The sequence below is a fragment of the Aptenodytes forsteri genome, unplaced genomic scaffold, assembly GCF_000699145.1.
Source record: "Aptenodytes forsteri isolate BGI_AS27 unplaced genomic scaffold, ASM69914v1 Scaffold143, whole genome shotgun sequence".
NCBI lineage: Eukaryota > Metazoa > Chordata > Aves > Sphenisciformes > Spheniscidae > Aptenodytes > Aptenodytes forsteri.
This window is the reverse complement of record NW_008794951.1, coordinates 2460259-2476775: the sequence shown is the minus strand read 5'-3', so window position 1 is coordinate 2476775 and position 16517 is coordinate 2460259. Positions and strand designations below refer to the sequence as shown.

The window sequence follows — 16517 nt, the reverse complement described above, 5'->3', positions numbered from 1 at the left end:
GGTACGTTAAAACACAAACAGCTTTGCTGTAAATACCGCATCCCTAGTGATGCGTGCCTGCATCTCCACAGCGCTTCTCCAACCAGAGTTATTTGGCAGCTGATGTTGTACTGATGGGAAAGAAATCAAAAAGGGCATGTTAGTGGCCACGCAGGATTTCACATTGTGGCAGATGCAGTATTAAGCACATCGGGAACTCGTGTCTTTGGCCTTCTAGCCAGACCTGTTTGCAATGGACAGGGCTCCTGTTGGTCATATTTACCATACATTTGGAGCCAGCATCCATCTGCCTTGTGAGGAGGATCCCCATTGCCCCTGGCCTTAAATTTCTTAGCTTCATCACCGAGTGAACTCTCTGTCCCCGGGTGAGATGGCACACATCCCTCCCCAGTGCCGCTGGGGATGCAGACGTCCTGCCTGCGTAGCACTGCAGAAGCCACCGCGCCCTCCTGCGTGGGGAGCGCTCATAAGAGCAGTGGAGCTGCGGTGGTTGGAGCTCTTGCCCGGTTGTTGGCATCCTCCCGAGCCAGCCAGGCGGCCGAGCATCCCTTCCCAGGTTGAGGTGCTGATCAGCTCTTCTGCAGCTTGTTCTCTGCTGTCCTGAGCCTCAGCCCCGGGCACAAGTAGAGAAAGGACGTTTTCAAGACCAGAGAGGAGCTCTCACTGCTGATGTTATTCTGGTCTTCCTTCAAGCTCATGGATGATTTCTTCACCCTCTACCCTCAAAAAAGCTACATTTGGACTCTCAAGATGCTGCAAGCAAGAGTGCTGAGAAAATGCCACACTGTACCCTGTACACCGAATATTCTACGGAACATCAGAAACCAGCTGATGGTGGGTGAGGAACACCTGCAGTTTGTAGTCTGTAAAACCCAGGTGGCGAAAGGTGCCAGGTCAGCCCTCAGGCAGCCCCACTGCCTGGGAGGTTCAGTGCAACCCATGCATTGCCCACCCAGTCCTGCGCAACTCCGAGGAAGCCCTTTAATTACTGCTTCAAAGAGCCTTTACTTGTTGCACCTTTTCTTTGCAGCTCCCTTTTCTGAAAGATTGCGTCTAAAAATTCTAAATGAATTCTGAGCAATGGTTCATCTGGTTTGAGGGAACAGTGTGCTGTCTGCTGCGTTCATTTGCTCTCCTTGGCAATGATCATTTTTGGGTATAACATTTATATTACATCCATTAGAGCATAGAATGGGATGTGAATTATCCAAAGCTGTTCCAATCACCACTTAAATCTTTATTGATTGCAAGTAATAAACATAACTATGGTGTTGCCGAGACTTTATGCCACTCAAACACCAGTTACACACAGCCGATGAAAGTCTATGGATTATTGGGTGAGATTTTCTAGTCCCAAAGTGACTTCTGCTCCTAAATCTCACCTGTAGTGGTCACCGGCTCTTCTCTGTATCGCCTGCTGCGACTTGTGAGGACCAACCCAAATACTGGGCTACAGAGCCACTAGCATCAGTACATCCCATCACTCGTTCCTTGAAAATGGCCTTTTCCTGGCAAGATCGGGATGTTCTTTTCATAAATTAACAGCACTTTTCCAAGAAGCTGCTCAGAGTCTTCTGCACAGTCCGAGTTCGTTCAGGGAAGGGTCCTGTTTTCAGCACCAGCACATAAACACGATGGCCAGTAACTGGAATCAGATTGCCAAAAGAGCAACCTGGCCGGCTTTCGCAATTGTATGTGGGACTTCAGCCTGCTGGGTCTCTTTCTTAAGCCGGTAGAAGCTAGAGTGATGGCACTAGATAAAAATACCTGGTTTCGGGTGATCTACTTTATATAGGTGCAGGTGAAATCATGAAAATGAACCTAAAAGGTCATTAATCAAATTAAAAACCTGTTATGATTTATAATTTGAGAGGGACAGAAGTTATATCTTCTCACATTTGGGACTGATAAAGAACTATTTCTTTGATGATTAATTTACTTTTCTTCTAGTTCAAACTCATTCTGGCCAGAAAGAAATACCGTAATGCCACCAGTTTTCTCAATGGAGATGAAAATTACTCCATCTAACCTGAAACTGGTGCTGTGGTGAGAGGAGGCAGGGCAAGAAGTCCCTCAGACAGGGTGAGGGTGTCTCGAAGAGAAGTAAGAAGAGAGAGCAGATAGGCTCTGCGTCATCATGTTCCCTCTTTTCCATATTAATGGTGTGGATGGAAAATAGATAATATGAAATATAAATGTAATAGATGCTCTACGAAGAGCATATAGCAGCTCTTTTCTGAGAGATGATCTCACGTGTCAGCGTGGGGAACATACTCAGCCTGGAAGCAATGCAAGATTACCTTCATGACAAAGAAGGTAATGCAGTGATTCCTGAATTTGGAGAGAGAGGTAGCCAGGAATGGTGTGGATGGAAAATAGATAATATGAAATATAAATGTAATAGATGCTCTACGAAGAGCATATAGCAGCTCTTTTCTGAGGGATGATCTCACGTGTCAGCGTGGGGAACATACTCAGCCTGGAAGCAATGCAAGATTACCTTCATGACAAAGAAGGTAATGCAGTGATTCCTGAATTTGGAGAGAGAGGTGGCCAGGGTTTTTAAACTGAACCCGAAGCTTTGGGGACCTAGTTCAGGGGTGAGATTTTAATGAGTGAGTGCACATCATCTTTCAAAAACCAGTTCAGTCCGTCAGCATCGTCCTGTCACCTGGGGCCACCAGCACCAAGGGGTGCAGCAGGACTTTTGGGGCTGGTGTCCCGAGCCAGCAGCGAGGAGGCCCCAGGGCCACAAGGCAAAGGGAAGAGGAGGTTCCCTTTGAGATGGTGCCACATTGCATTTGGAAGAAGACTGGCACCACTTGTTTTCTAGCAGTAACCGATGGCCGAAGAGGGGAAGGTAATGCTGCCAGCACCCAAGCGGGGTCTTCTAACAGGGAAGCAGAGAAACCAAACTGCTGAAACACCGATAAAACCGACCACTGTCCCAGGTGTAAAATCGTGTTTGCAGCAGACTGATAAAGTGAAGCCTGTGAGAATAGATGGGCACTGATCTTCTTAATGTCATGTCTCTCTTAAATAAATCAACCATAGCAAATGGCTTAATTTGCCATGGGGGGCAATACTATCCAGTATGAGGCACGTGGTACCGTTTCTCTAGATTCCAGTCTTCCCTTCATTTGTAGATGGCAGCAAAAAAAAATCTTAGTGGGGTTTGGTAAAGCTGCCCAACAGATCCAGCCTCACGTGGTTAAGCCTGGATCAGCCAAACCTACTACATCTGGATGAAAAGCATAAGCAAGCAAACAAAAAAATCCTTCTGTTATGGTGAGGAAGAAAAACAATGCAAGTTTCTGCCCAAGAATACCATCTTACCACATCCGAAACGCTGACATCCTGATCCTAATTGCCTCAGCTCGTTTCCTTGGGCGTACAGAGCACGACAAGAGAACACAAGCTCTCAAACCTCTGAACATTTTACTTTGATAAAAGCAACCAAACTACTAGAGAGCTGGGCTGTAAACCACATGGGGAGGGATGAAAAAGAATCCCGTCATAAATTAAAGGCAGAGGAAAAATAGCTGAAGCCACCCGGGAAAGGGACGAGGACCTCGTAGGATATCCTGTACAGCCCAACAACAGCAACCTAATTAAAAAAGCAGCTAGAAAGCACAAAATTATCCCAGGAAAAAGATGAGGAAATGGAAGAAAGAGACCCAGAAGCTGAGCAAATGATCCTCTGAGCCGTTTTTGGTGGCAGCCAGCCGGGGAGGCAGGTGGGCAGCTGGGACACAGCCTTCTTGTGGGACCCGGGCAAGTCATTTAGTCTCTCCATTCCTCTGCCTCTAAGGCAATTAAAAAAAAAATCCCCCCCTCAAACAAACGGTGCCAGGGCAAGCTATGAAAAATCCTCCTCCTACAGCCAACAGCCCTACGCTTCCCTCTGTAATAGCCAACAAAACACTTTGCAACTTGGTAGCCTTCGACCTGCCGGCGTGGGCAGGGTGCTGGCGCTGCCCAAGGGCCTTTTTTGGGACAGGCTGAGTTGCAAGCCGAGGCGCAGTACGGAGGATTCTCATTCAACGTGCACTGCTGAGCACTCAGCGAGAAAAATACCACGATACAGACATGCCCCTCTGCACCTCCATCAGGATCTCGGCCAAAGCCATGCCTGACTCTGACTATTAAATTGAACAAGGTTAGACAGCTGCTCAGAGACGAGCAATTGGAAAATGTACCAGCAGCCAGGCTCACTTTGCAATGTATTGACTTAACTCAGGAATTTGGGAGCTGAGGAGTCCATCCCGCACCAGCTCATACTGCATCCCTGTGGGTGAGGCACTGGACCGGGGGCTGAAGCGGCGTCACGCCTTCTCCCACCATCAGGTTGTTCAAATCCTGCTGCACAGGGGAGCAGCTCGTGCATTAAGAGGTCTCGGGATTAATTTCCTGGAAGCAGACAAAATTGTTCCTTAGGACTTTGATCAAACAAGCTGCATTTCGTGCTCCATCTGTGAAGCACCAATTAGTGCCTTTTCTAGCACATTGAGAGGGCTTCTTTGCTCAGGTACCCGCTGTTCATCCCAGTGCCCCAGCCAGCAAAATAGCGGAGCCGAGGGAGGCCGGGAGCTCGCTCAGGCAAACCTCCAGGTTGTCTGCGTGCTGGGGGGACGGGACGGGCTAAGGCAGGGGAGGACAAGCGCCAGCTACTGCTTGCTGTCAGACTTTTCTCCTCCAGTCCCTCCTTACACAACCTGCCCATCTCGTACCAGCCACCCACAGTCAGCCCCCATGCCAGGCAGGATGGCTTACAGCCCCCCAGCACAGGAGCACCCCGGCACGGTGACGGCTCTGCCGGCAAAGGGTCGGTGGACCTAAAGCATGCAGCAGCTCCTTGGCACTTGTCTGCCCATCCCGCTTTGCTCCTCGTGCCAGGACAGACAGACGGAGCAAATCACCTCTTTCCTACCTGGGCTGAGTTATTGCAGTACCTCACCTGACAAATAGGGCCATGACAAACTAGAGTGAAAACCCCGGTTTAGGCAAATTCCCATCTGTTTAGTTAAGATAATTTTAGTTTACTACTTTTTTTTTTTTTTTTGGCAGTTGCGTGTGCACAATTAACTGCAATCTTGGCTTTAAAAAAAAAATAAAGCACCCTAATTAGCATGTTAAGCCTCCTCATTTCCCAATACTGTATGATGTTGTGAAAGCTAATCTATAATGTATTGGATGTTATGCAAATTCTCTGTACTCCATATGGGGTTTATAAAGGCATGCAAATTAAAAATAGTGTTTGGAATAGGACTGGGGGGAGGGGAAAATTTGCACAATAAAATATGCGGATAGGAGAAAAGGTGTTTATAACCTTCTCCCTATTGTTTGTGTATTTTCAGCTGCACAATGCTTTTCAAAGCGGAGAGATGTATTGCATAAAATCTCTCCAAGTTGGATAGTTTTTAAATGAAATTTAAAATGAGAGCACTGTTCTCTAAGCAATAATCCACACCACTCTTTCTCCTGGGACTTGTAACGGGTAGGTGAAGGCACTCAGCTTTCACTGACTTGCATTGCAATCATGCACAGCTTCTTGTAGCGTATTTGCCTGCGTGTCACCGGGGGCCTCGTCACAACACAGCTGCCCAGGAGGGTCCACGGGGGTGGCTTGGCCACGACCTGGCTGGTCCCCGTCAGCATAAACCAACGGGGCAGGTGCATTACCTGCAGCACCCAGGGCGTTTGCAATGTCTGTGGAGCGTGCTTTGATCCCGTTGATATTTTATAGCCCTACCTATAGGTGGATGCAAACATAGCTGCACTACAGCTGGCTTTTTACGGTGCCGCCGGCTCCTGGTGGAGGGGCTCCGTGCCTGCTGCCAGAGCCGAGCCAGCAAACACGTTCTGTCTCATGCGGCTTGTCACCGCCGCCCATCGGCTGTGTCTGGCTGAGTGCATATAGCCTGTCCTGATTGATATTTAATTAGATTACAGCTGCTGCTTAAAAATAGCCATTTTACAAAGATAAAATCTTGGCTGGTGTCAAACCGAGCCCTGTGCACACCAGGAGGAGTGGTGCTGCCTCTGTCTGGCCAACTGGGAAGCTCTGCCGGCGCAGGCAGTGCCAGCATCGCTGCCACTGGGACCAGGGACCAGCGGTTCTCCCCACCTCGATGGCTTTTCCCTGCTTTTGCCCTCCCTGCTGGCCTCGGTAACGCCATGCTGGGTCACGTTGGTGCAGTCCATGGGGCATTCGGCTCAGGAGCTCTTGAACATGCTCATTTTTCTCATGGTACCCCACAACCTGCCTGGGCTTGGCCAAGCGCAGCCTGTCCCCACCTCCATGGGCTGCCGCCCTCCAGGGTGGCACCTCATGCCCGCGCTCCTCCCGAAGGACATGTAGCACCTCTGAGGGCAGTGCTTTTCAACATCAGCCGCCGACAGGTCTCACGGCCATCTCAGAGGCAGCTTCTTGGTAGGTGAGGGAATGGGGCTTTTCTTCACCAGCTGCTTCTTCCAGTATCTACCCGCCCCAGGCATGGCAGGGCTCAGCCTCTCCTGCTGCTCAAGGGCTGAGCCCTCCCAGCCTGTGGACATTTCCCTAAATGCCGCCATGTAATTAAGCTTGTAATGAAGGTGTTTTCTATAGGTTGTGCTGCTCTTTCTCCTGGGTCTCTTCTGCTCTGCAGAGAGTCATGCACTTTGGGAGGAAGTGGGAGAGCGGCAGGGAGCAGCGAGAGCAAGAAGTGAGGCTGGCACCGGGGCAGACGTGGGCTGAGCTCCTGCGTCTCCTCCGCTGACCGCAGGCATGGATGGACCCACAGCAGGGCATGTTGCAGGGCTGCCGTGCGTGTGTCTGCCTGGTGTTATCCCATGCAAAGTGGCACAGCATCATCGAGGATAAGGACCAAGGACCCATCCCTTTCCTCCCCACCGGCTGCCCCGCATGGCCATGGAGTGGGGATCAAAGCTGTTCAAGCAGGAGCAGGAACCGAAGATGTCCCTAACGCAGGGAGCCTGTCTCATGAAAACGGGCAAGAAAAACCCCAAGACATCACACAAGGAGGAAATGGAAATGACAAAACCCAACTGAGGGCTCCTCGGGCGCCGCTTTCCCACAGGGAAGGGACGGGCGAGCTCAGGTGCCCTGGGCTCGTGGGCTCTTAGCAGCACCACATTCAGCAGCTCCCTTCATCCTGCCAACATTTCCCGCCCTGGGCACTTTCAGCCGGCATTTCCATGTTGACTAATTTGTTTCATAAAGGTCTGCATTTGCTTATGTTCTGCTGCAGTTCCCTGGACCGGTGGAGTTTGGGATGCAGCAGCTCCAGGGTAGAGCAGCCGCCTGCACGGTGCCTCCGAGCACGGTCCCTGCAGCGGCAACTGCAGGAGCTGGAGAAACCACCGCCGGCAGGGCAACAGCCGTGACGGCTGGCAAAAACTCCCTCCATGACATCCACTCGGGGGTGGTTTTGCTTTGCAGACGTGTGCGCGGGCGCACACACACGCACACAGAGCCCCCGGGTGCGGGGGGCTGGAGCCGCAAGCGCTGTTTTACCGTAAGAAGCCACAATTGCTCGTTTGTGGGGCTTGCTGTCTGTTAGTGCAATACAAGGGGTCCTGCTAGATCAAACCCATCATAATCCGTCAAGCTACTGTGAATGCCTGTGATGATTGTACCAAACTGGGAAATTGGACTTGCTTTGTTTCTACTACCTTCATTTAACAGTGAGTGCCGATTACTCAAAGCGATATGGGCAGGACCTGGTAATATAGCGTTGCTCTAGCATTAACTTAAGGGGATGATCCAGTTGCCTGCAGTGTAAATACTTTGTGGCCAGGAACCCTGCTTTATCGCTTTGTATAGTTTTAAAGTAGTTTAAAGATTGAATAACATAAAATAACATAATATAATGTTATTTATGTTATTTCCCACGTGAAGAACTCCTGTAAACCTTGCAGTATTGAAACTCAGTGAACAAGGCATCTTAGACAAGCTGAAAAACAAATGGTGGTACGATAAGGGTGAATGTGGAGCCAAGGACTCCGGAAGTAAGGTCAGTCGCTGAAGGTCTTTTTGTACTGATTAGCAATCACATTTTGACCCACTGTTTATTTATACAAAGAATGACTTTCAAAAGTTGATATTTACATTTTGAAGGTTGAAAGAAAAGAATAGAAAAAATAATTAAGTCTCTGAACGTGACAGCATTTTTCTTTTATGCAAGTAACAGACTGTAGTTGTAAGTATGTTTTACTATTTGAGTATTTTGCTAGAAAAACATGGAAAGAGAAGCTCCCAAAGCCTTCCAAGCTGGTATCTTCATTTAAATGTGCACGTTTCAGCACAGTCAATATGTATTATTCAGGCCAGCATCTTTTCTTGTTTTTAGTTTTATTGAAAAAACACATTTTTGTTTCAAAATTGTGACTTAGATTCTGTACATGTCAGTTTGGGAACCAGTCACATGCTTGCTAAGGGTGGACAATTTGGGGACAGACCCGTGATAAGGAAAAAACGCCCTTCCTGCCCTATTTCCCAATTCCATTTGCAATTGGTTTGATTTAAAAAAAAAAAAAAATCTATTGGTAACTCATTACATAAATATTGTATAGTCTTTTTTATTCTGCTTTGAACCATTTTGCTGCTGTACTGCCCTGTCCCACGCCAGCATGCTGCAGGGCCAGCCAGCCTCCAGCAGCTCCTTGTGCAGGACCGCTGCAGACCCCAGTGGAGATCCCACCCCTGAGGTGACGGGTTGTTCAACCCGGTAGCTGCACACTTAAATTGCAGGAAATAAATATTTATTTACACCATTCACTTAAAAGAAAACACAGAGGATTTTTTTTTTTTTTTAATGCTTATAGAGGCATTGAGGAGAAAAACACTGTAGAAGTGCTGGGCTTGTTGGAGTAAAGGACATTTTCAGAGGCTCCAAGAGGAGAAATCCAGCTCCAGCTGAAATCAGTCGCAGTCGAGTGCCTAACTCCCCTGGTGCCTTTGGAAGTGCTCTCTATAATCATTCAAACAGAAAACTATAATTTGGAAGCACCCTCTCAGTGTCGGAGGACAATTTCAAGTTCCATCGAAGCCAATAATAAAAATCCATTGATTTCAGCTGGACTGGAAGTTGCTTAGGGCACAACCCTCTAGCTGTTCTATGAGATAAATTTGGGATCATGGGACATCTGAATGCACAGCAGCTGCAGAAGGAAACTGTAATTGAACAGAGGTGTAAATGAGTAATATCTTTAGTTTAAATGGCAGGCTGTTTGCTACAACTACCTCTATCCAAACTGCCTGTGAAACGCACAGACACTTAACAAGGTAGATCATACTTTATTCTGACTATATGCAAGTTTTGCTGTTCCTGGAGATACTCGTAAACCGAGCTCCGTCAGCAAGTGTCGTCCCTGGGCACAGCCCCTTGCTGCAGGTTGCTCTGGCATCGGCCCGTCCGGCTGGGCTGGCGTGGCGTGGCCGCCCAGCCAGGGGACATGCCTGCCAGCAGCGATTCCTGCACGCAGCCAGCCGGCCCGCGCAGCAGCAAAAGGGTTGCAGCTCTGTTTAACCTGATTATGGAATCCGGTTTTTAAAAATGCAGGCTTTCTCCCCCGTCTGACATGTATTGAAGGAAGGTAAACCCTGGCCAGCATGTTTTGTGTTACAATGACTGGTCTTATTCAGTAACTAACTCACTCTCCCTCGGTCACCGAAGGTGCTGGTTCAGCTTAGGGCTCTGCTGCTCGACCTTAAAGTAACTGACCATCTTCCTAGGGTGTTTTTTTTTCCAAACCGTTGGAAAAAAGGTAGATAAGTTTAGCAGCATCTCAATATTTTTACCTACATTCACCAAAACCCAAGTGTGTAGTGGTTTGGGTTTTTCTTTTTCTAGTTTCATAATGGCCTTCTGTAAAACCTGCTGTTTTACGCAGCCACTACTTTCCCCGTCAGAGCTTTCCCAGGGTGCCTTTGCCACCAGAGATGCTCAGCCGTAGACTGAGCCGTAGACTTGCCGTAGGTTTGCTCTGGGATGCCGAAGGCCTGGGGAAGTCAGTGGCCAAAGAAAATCTCATCGCCTTGCACTTGGCCAGGGTTTCGCCCACCGAAGGCTGGGAGACAGAGCAGTCACTGCTGCGCAGCTCCGGGCTGCCGGGGTCGGGGGGGGACAGCGCTGATCCGTGAGTGGGACGCTGAACGCCATGAGTGTAGTTATTCCAGCTAGGACTAAGTGCAAAGTAGCCTGTTGTCTGTCTGTCTGTCTGCTCCTCACAGTAAAACTAATGGCGTGGCTCGTTTCTCTTAGGACAAGACGAGCGCTCTGAGCCTGAGCAATGTTGCCGGGGTTTTCTATATCCTTGTGGGAGGCCTCGGGCTGGCCATGATGGTGGCACTGATCGAGTTCTGCTACAAGTCTCGGGCCGAGTCCAAGCGAATGAAACTCACCAAGAACACGCAGAACTTCAAACCTGCTCCCGCCACCAACACCCAGAATTACGCTACGTACAGAGAAGGCTACAATGTGTACGGCACAGAAAGTGTGAAAATCTAGGGGTACGGCTACGGGCCGGGAACTAAAACCCTCTGGGTTTTCTTTCTTGCTTTTTTTTTTAAGCTGTGTGTGATATTTTGTTGTGTGCATCAGCGAACTGCTGCAGAAGGGCTTTTGAAACATCGTCTGGTGGCAGTCTCAGAGTATAAGTGATTTAAATGTCTTCCCTGAACAGAAGTAAGCTTGGTACCGTCCTGTATTACAAACAGTGATAGCTGGCTTCATGCTGAAGTGAGTAACTCCTCTCTCCAGCATTGTGCTAGTTCAGTACAGATAAAAGTATTTTGTTAATTGCTTTAAAAATTACTATAATCAGAATTCGCATCTGTCTTGCTAGTGACCCCTTCCCCTTTATTTTTTAAGCTATAATCAGGTCAGGTAGGTGCTTTTAGGAAGTCTCAAAAAAATCTACAATAGAACAAAAAAGTCTACACTAGAAATCATGATTTCTAAAGCATGAAAAGTAGAGTGGAATTGCTGAAAAACAGCTCTGGAAAAGCCTGGTTAGCCCATCGCCCGCAGACTGTGCCTCTCCCCAGGCTGAGCTTCCCTGCCCCTCGCTGCCGGGCAGTGATGAAATCTTTCTGGTTTTATTACAGATCCTCACCCTGACAGCACGCAAGAGGAGAAGCAGCAGAGAATGTGGCTACTTCATGGATTCGGACCACCTGAGCCAGTCGTACTCTCTCCGAGGTGTCAGGCATGACACGCATTGATGATGGTGCAATGTACTTTTAATAGGAAAAACTGGTATTTTTTCCTTCAGTGCCTTATGGAAGACTCTGAGACTCACAACAATGCAAACCATCACCGAAATATTCTTGCTTTGCTTGAAAGAAGTAAAAGAAAAAGAAAGGAAGAAAAAAGAAAAAGAAAAAGAAAAAGAAAAAGAAAAGAAAAGAAAAGAAAAGAAAAGAAAAGAGAAAAGGACAAAAGAAGAGAAAAGATAAAAGAACAGAAAGAGAAAAGAGAGAAGAGAAAAGAAAAGAAAAGAAAAAGAAGAGAAAAAAGAACAGAAAGAGAAAAAGAGAGAAAAGAAAAGAAAAAAAAGAAAAAGAAGAGAAGAGAAAAAAGAACAGAAAGAGAAAAAGAGAGAAAAGAAAAGAGAAAAAGAGAAAGAGAAAAGAGAAAAAGAAAAGGAAAGGACTGGTAACAAGATATTAGTATGAGAAAAAAAATTCTTGTAAAAAAATCAGTGCAACAAAAGCCATTCTTTGATACCACTGCACAGTAAATGAACTTGTGTCCTGAAAGCAAACCGCAGCCGGTTTCATCAGCCACCCCAATCGTATCAAATTATGAAACTCCTCCTGACACAAAGCCTCAGAAATCTGCTGCGTGCGAATACGGACTGGCCTGTCACTGCTTGTATGAGCTGATGTCAAGATGTTTCAGTATTTACTTATCAGTGGTGTGATTTTTTTTTTCCGAGCCACTTTAAACTCTCCAGCTAATTTGAGCAATTCTGTATAGCAGTAAAAGGTGTAACACCTGAAGAAAAGAATCTGTGCATTAAAACCAGTTAAAGTCAATGACTGTGAATCTGTAAATCCAAAAGGAAGTAATTTGTGGAACTGCATGTCTTGCTTCCAGATCAGTAAATTAATTTCTTGACAAGGTAGCTAAAGTGCAGGCAGAAAATATTGCATTCTTTTTTTTTTTTTTTTCCTATCATCAGGCATACCTACAGGTGCTTTATTAAAACGACATTGGGTGGCTTTTAAGAAAAAGAAAAGCTACTTGCTGTTTAGGTTCAGACCATAATATCTCTTTTCTTGCTGTGCATTTGCATTTTAATTCACTGTTTAATATCAAGCAATGAAGCGAGAGAAGCACAGGTTAGTTTTTCCCAGGCCTGCTTCCGCTTCAGCCCCGGTTCTCTCACAACTAGCGCTGTGCTCAGCTAATGCTTCTCGGTAATGGTCGTGTTAAAACAGAAGTAAGGAAAGAGGATAGTAACTCAAATTAGAGCTGCAGTTCCAGAATAATATTAAGCGATCTAACATGAGTCCTGCTAGTACTGTTATATTATATCAGCTCCTGCCAGCTCTCGTGTCGTGGCTACTGGTGAGAGGATGCTCCTGTCCTTGCCCTCTCTGTATAGAGGATGCCGCGCTCCAGCCGACACTGCTACAGGTAGGGGCTCACTATTACTCACATCCAACATCGTAGACAGCAGCAGCGTTTCAGCCTTGAACCTCTGCCTGGAAACTACTTAACTTCATCTTTAAAAAAAAAAAAAAAAAAAAGGCAAAAGACAAAAAAAAAAAACACCTTTAAACATATTGTCAATCACATGGGAAATGTTCAATGGAATATCTGCATACTAATTACCTCTAATCGACAATATGTATTTTCTGTAGTTTACTATAGAGTTTTATTTCATCAGTAACATACAATGAAAAAGAAACTCATTTAAACCAGTCTGACCCTTAGGCGTTTAGTTTGCTGATGATAGATTTGAACTTTTAATAGGATTTAAAACAAAAGAAAAAGATTATATGGGCAAAGTCTTGTTAAAAATAAGTATTTCCAACAAAATGTAATATAAAATCATTTTAAAAGCTGATAGGAGAATAATTTATTGTTTGAGTTTTTAACAAGATATTGACAAAAAATTGTTGGTTTGTTTTCATTTTCTTTTCATGAAACTGTGATTTTTTTTTTTCAACTTCTGAACGCGATCACGTCCCCAGCAAGGGCGAGCTAAAGCTGTGCGGTTATGAGTTGTGTTTAAAACAAACATTTTTCTTAAAAGCTGTATAAAAGATGTATGTTTATCAAATCAATTTTTAAGAGTGGAGGCTTCACACCAGTGAAGGGGGTTTGGTAAATGGTTCGATATTTTTTAAACTTGCATGTAAAGCTAAAACAAAACGTGTTGAGTGCTTACCAATTCCGGCTACCAACTTCAAGCTATCGGAAGTTCGGCAGTAGTCTCAAGATGATTTGTTTTGGTATGTTTTTTTCATTTGTTTTGCTTTGGGGGATTTTGGGGTTATTTCCTTTTTCTTTTCTTTTTTTTTTCCTTTTTTTTTTTGTAATTTAAGTTCCTATTTTTGGTCGTTGAAACTGCACTTCAGTGAGCAGAAAAATTGCCAAGCAAACTAATGGCTGTAAAAGCATAAACTGCATGTGTGGGCATCAATTACTGAGCCTCATTTTAATGAGGTGTTGTACAAAGAGTTTTAATACATTTTGTAAATAAAACTGTAAAGAAAAAAAAATACAGAGCCCGCTGATATTTTCACCGGAGGAGAGAGAGTCCCTGCCTACTGACGTCCCTTTGGCCAGGCAAGCCCGTCTCTCTCTATTTGGGATGCCCCATAGGTATCTCGTTTGGGGCCGGGCGGTGCCTTGGGCCCCGGAGATGCCACCGATGCTTCGCCCACAACGCTGAACCGAGGACGCTCCTGGGAAATACCTATTTCTGGTTTGGTACCCTGCAAACAAACTGATTTTTTTTTTTCTTGATGAGTGAAGCTGGTTGATTTTGGCCGGGTCTGAAGGGCACCCTGCGGGGAGGGGCGGGAAGGAGCAGGGGAGAGCCCCCAGGGCTGCGAGCGGGGCGGGAGGTGCTATGCCCAGCCCCGGGGGTGGGCAGCAACGTGGGTAAATAAACTCTTAAATATTGACTAGATTTATTTTCCTGCAGTTCCCGCATTTTCAGCAATGCTTTTTAAAACAAACAAACTTCACCCAACATTGGAGCTAATCCTGACTCTAATTTATTGAGCTCACCGCAGCCACAGTTGGGTTTTTCCAAGTCACCACAAACTAGGAACCGTAGGAGGTAATCCTGGTATTAAACAGCCGGTGTGCACCCAAATCACACCCCGGCAGGGGCAGCCCCTCTGGGGTACCCCGGCCAAACCAGCCTGGTGGTCGCCATCAGAAACCAGCTCCCGCTGGGCTCTGTCCGGGGGCCACCATGGGTGACGCTCCCCTGTGAGCACCCGGCGCCTGCCGGGGGCTGAGCTGGAGCAACACAAGACTTCACGCCGATGGCTGGGGATGTAAAGATCATCTCCGGAAAAAGAAAAATCCAACAGTGAAGGTCCTAGGCAGGTAGCACCGCTGCAGAGCAGGCAGGCATGGGACATGAGCAACCGGCTCGGTACCTGCTGGCCAAAGCACACCCTAAAACCCAACCAGACGAGCCGCGTGGAGTGCCGCCGCCGTGGTGCCTCTGGATCTGGGGAAAAACGTGCGTGGGGTGCCTGGCAGTGGGTCCCGGCCATGGGGCTGCCGAGCCCGGCCCTGCTCCCTGCAGAGCTGCCACCAGCCGCTGATGGTTGTTGTACATGAGCACGGAGGTGGGACGCAGGGGCTGAGCCCACCTGCATGTCTCCAGCCATGTCTTCAGCAACAGCAAAACGAGCTCAGGAATAAGAAAGGGCTAAGTAAGAGCAATAAACAGCAATTATTTGACCCTAAACCATCCTACAAGGCTGAAGGTTTCAGGTTGTTTTGGGGGTGAGAAGAGCCCTGTGCTCAGCTCCACGCGTGGAGCCAGCCCTTCCCGCGCGGGCGGCAGGGACACGCACCTCCCTCACCTCGGCCCTGGGGGAGCCCTGGCTGAAATGAGCCTATTTATATGTAAAGCGCCCACACAATGAATGCAGGCAGGCATGGAAAAAACCATTGTTCTATCCTTTAGCCTTCATTTCACACTCAGCATCCAGGCCAACATGGGTGGGTCGTGTTTTTCTAGAGAGCGGTCTTGACCCGCTCCCCACTGCCTAATGGCCGCACACGGCCCCACACCAGCCACGGGGGTGAGCGATGCTCCCTTCCCCATGTACCTGCCAAAATGTGCTGCTGTGAGCAGGGCTTAATTTGCCTGCTGAGCCCCAGCGCCGAGCTCGGAGGGTGTGGGTGAAACGGCAATGCCAGACTGATAGCCAACCCTGGCCCTGCGTGAGCACCTGGTGCGGTGCTGCCCTGCCAGGGTCACGCCGAGCACCAGATCCTAACAAAATGGGTGTTAAGTTTTGCTAATAAATATGCATCAGGCTGAACAAGGATATTAGGGCTGGGGTGAGGTGGCACGGCTGCACCCAGCAAGCTGGGAGAGCCCGGCCAGCCGGGACGGGGACAGGGACAGCTCCACGTGGGGCCATGGCCACGAGGACAAGGCGCAGGAGCGGGTCCTGCCATCCCGGGCCAGGCTGGGGCTGGAGGGGCCCCGGAGCCTCCCTGGGCTGCAGGGATGGTGCACGTTGGGCCAAAACCTGGACTTTGCAACATGCACTGCAGCGAAGGCAGCAGGGCTAGTGCGACAGCCCTGGAACACAGTGCTCTAACACACCCCAAAGGGACTTTGCCTCTAGACTTTTGGGGGGAAATAATACAAGGAAAAATTCAGAGTAATTCATCCAGTTTCCAGAGCCATCAGTGGGAGCAAAAGGGCCTCGACGCTGGTGAGGTCCATAGCAGCTCCTCCTCACAGCAAAGAGCACATCTGACAACAAAATAAAATAAATAATATTAAGCTGTAACACAAGCCCCACTATATTATTATGGCATAGTTTTCCCTCCAAGGTTTTGTGCAAAGCACTGCAACATTTAAAAAAAATAGTATTTATGGTTATTAAAATAATAATAAGTCATCGTTATTAAAATTAAATTACAAAATTTCTTTGGTGCTCATATTCATCATCTCAGTTTGCAAAATTGACTCTATTTTGCAGGCAGCAATACATAAACAAGCTCTGGATAATGATAGCTCAATTCAATTAAACTAAAGGATTTAAGTACAGAGATAATATTTTCATGGATATTATAAATTTCAAAGTAATATGAACTCAGAATATAATACATCTAAAATTGCTATCAAGGAGGACAGTGCCCACAGCAGCAGCATCGCCCACACCCCGGCACGCCGCTGAGCTGCACTCAGTGCCCCCGCAGCACCGGGACTGCGGGAAAGGCCCAGGCTGACATTACGCCACGGGCTAACACCGGCGGGGTCGGAGCAGCCACTGACAAGTCTCACCCCGCCCC

The 16517-nt window shown here is 47.5% G+C and overlaps 1 protein-coding gene across 1 annotated transcript in view; it reads left to right on the top strand.

The window, feature by feature from the left end:
• GRIA3 (glutamate ionotropic receptor AMPA type subunit 3) overlaps window positions 1–11356 on the top strand; it is a 161953-nt gene extending 150597 nt beyond the window's left edge. Inside the window, exons 14-16 of the mRNA XM_009275302.1 lie at window positions 7901–8015; window positions 10266–10513; window positions 11111–11356. Of these exons, the coding sequence (XP_009273577.1) occupies window positions 7901–7936 (36 nt within the window). The 3' untranslated portion in view covers window positions 7937–8015; window positions 10266–10513; window positions 11111–11356. The remainder of the gene's footprint in view (window positions 1–7900; window positions 8016–10265; window positions 10514–11110) is intronic.
• Window positions 11357–16517: the final 5161 nt, after the last annotated feature.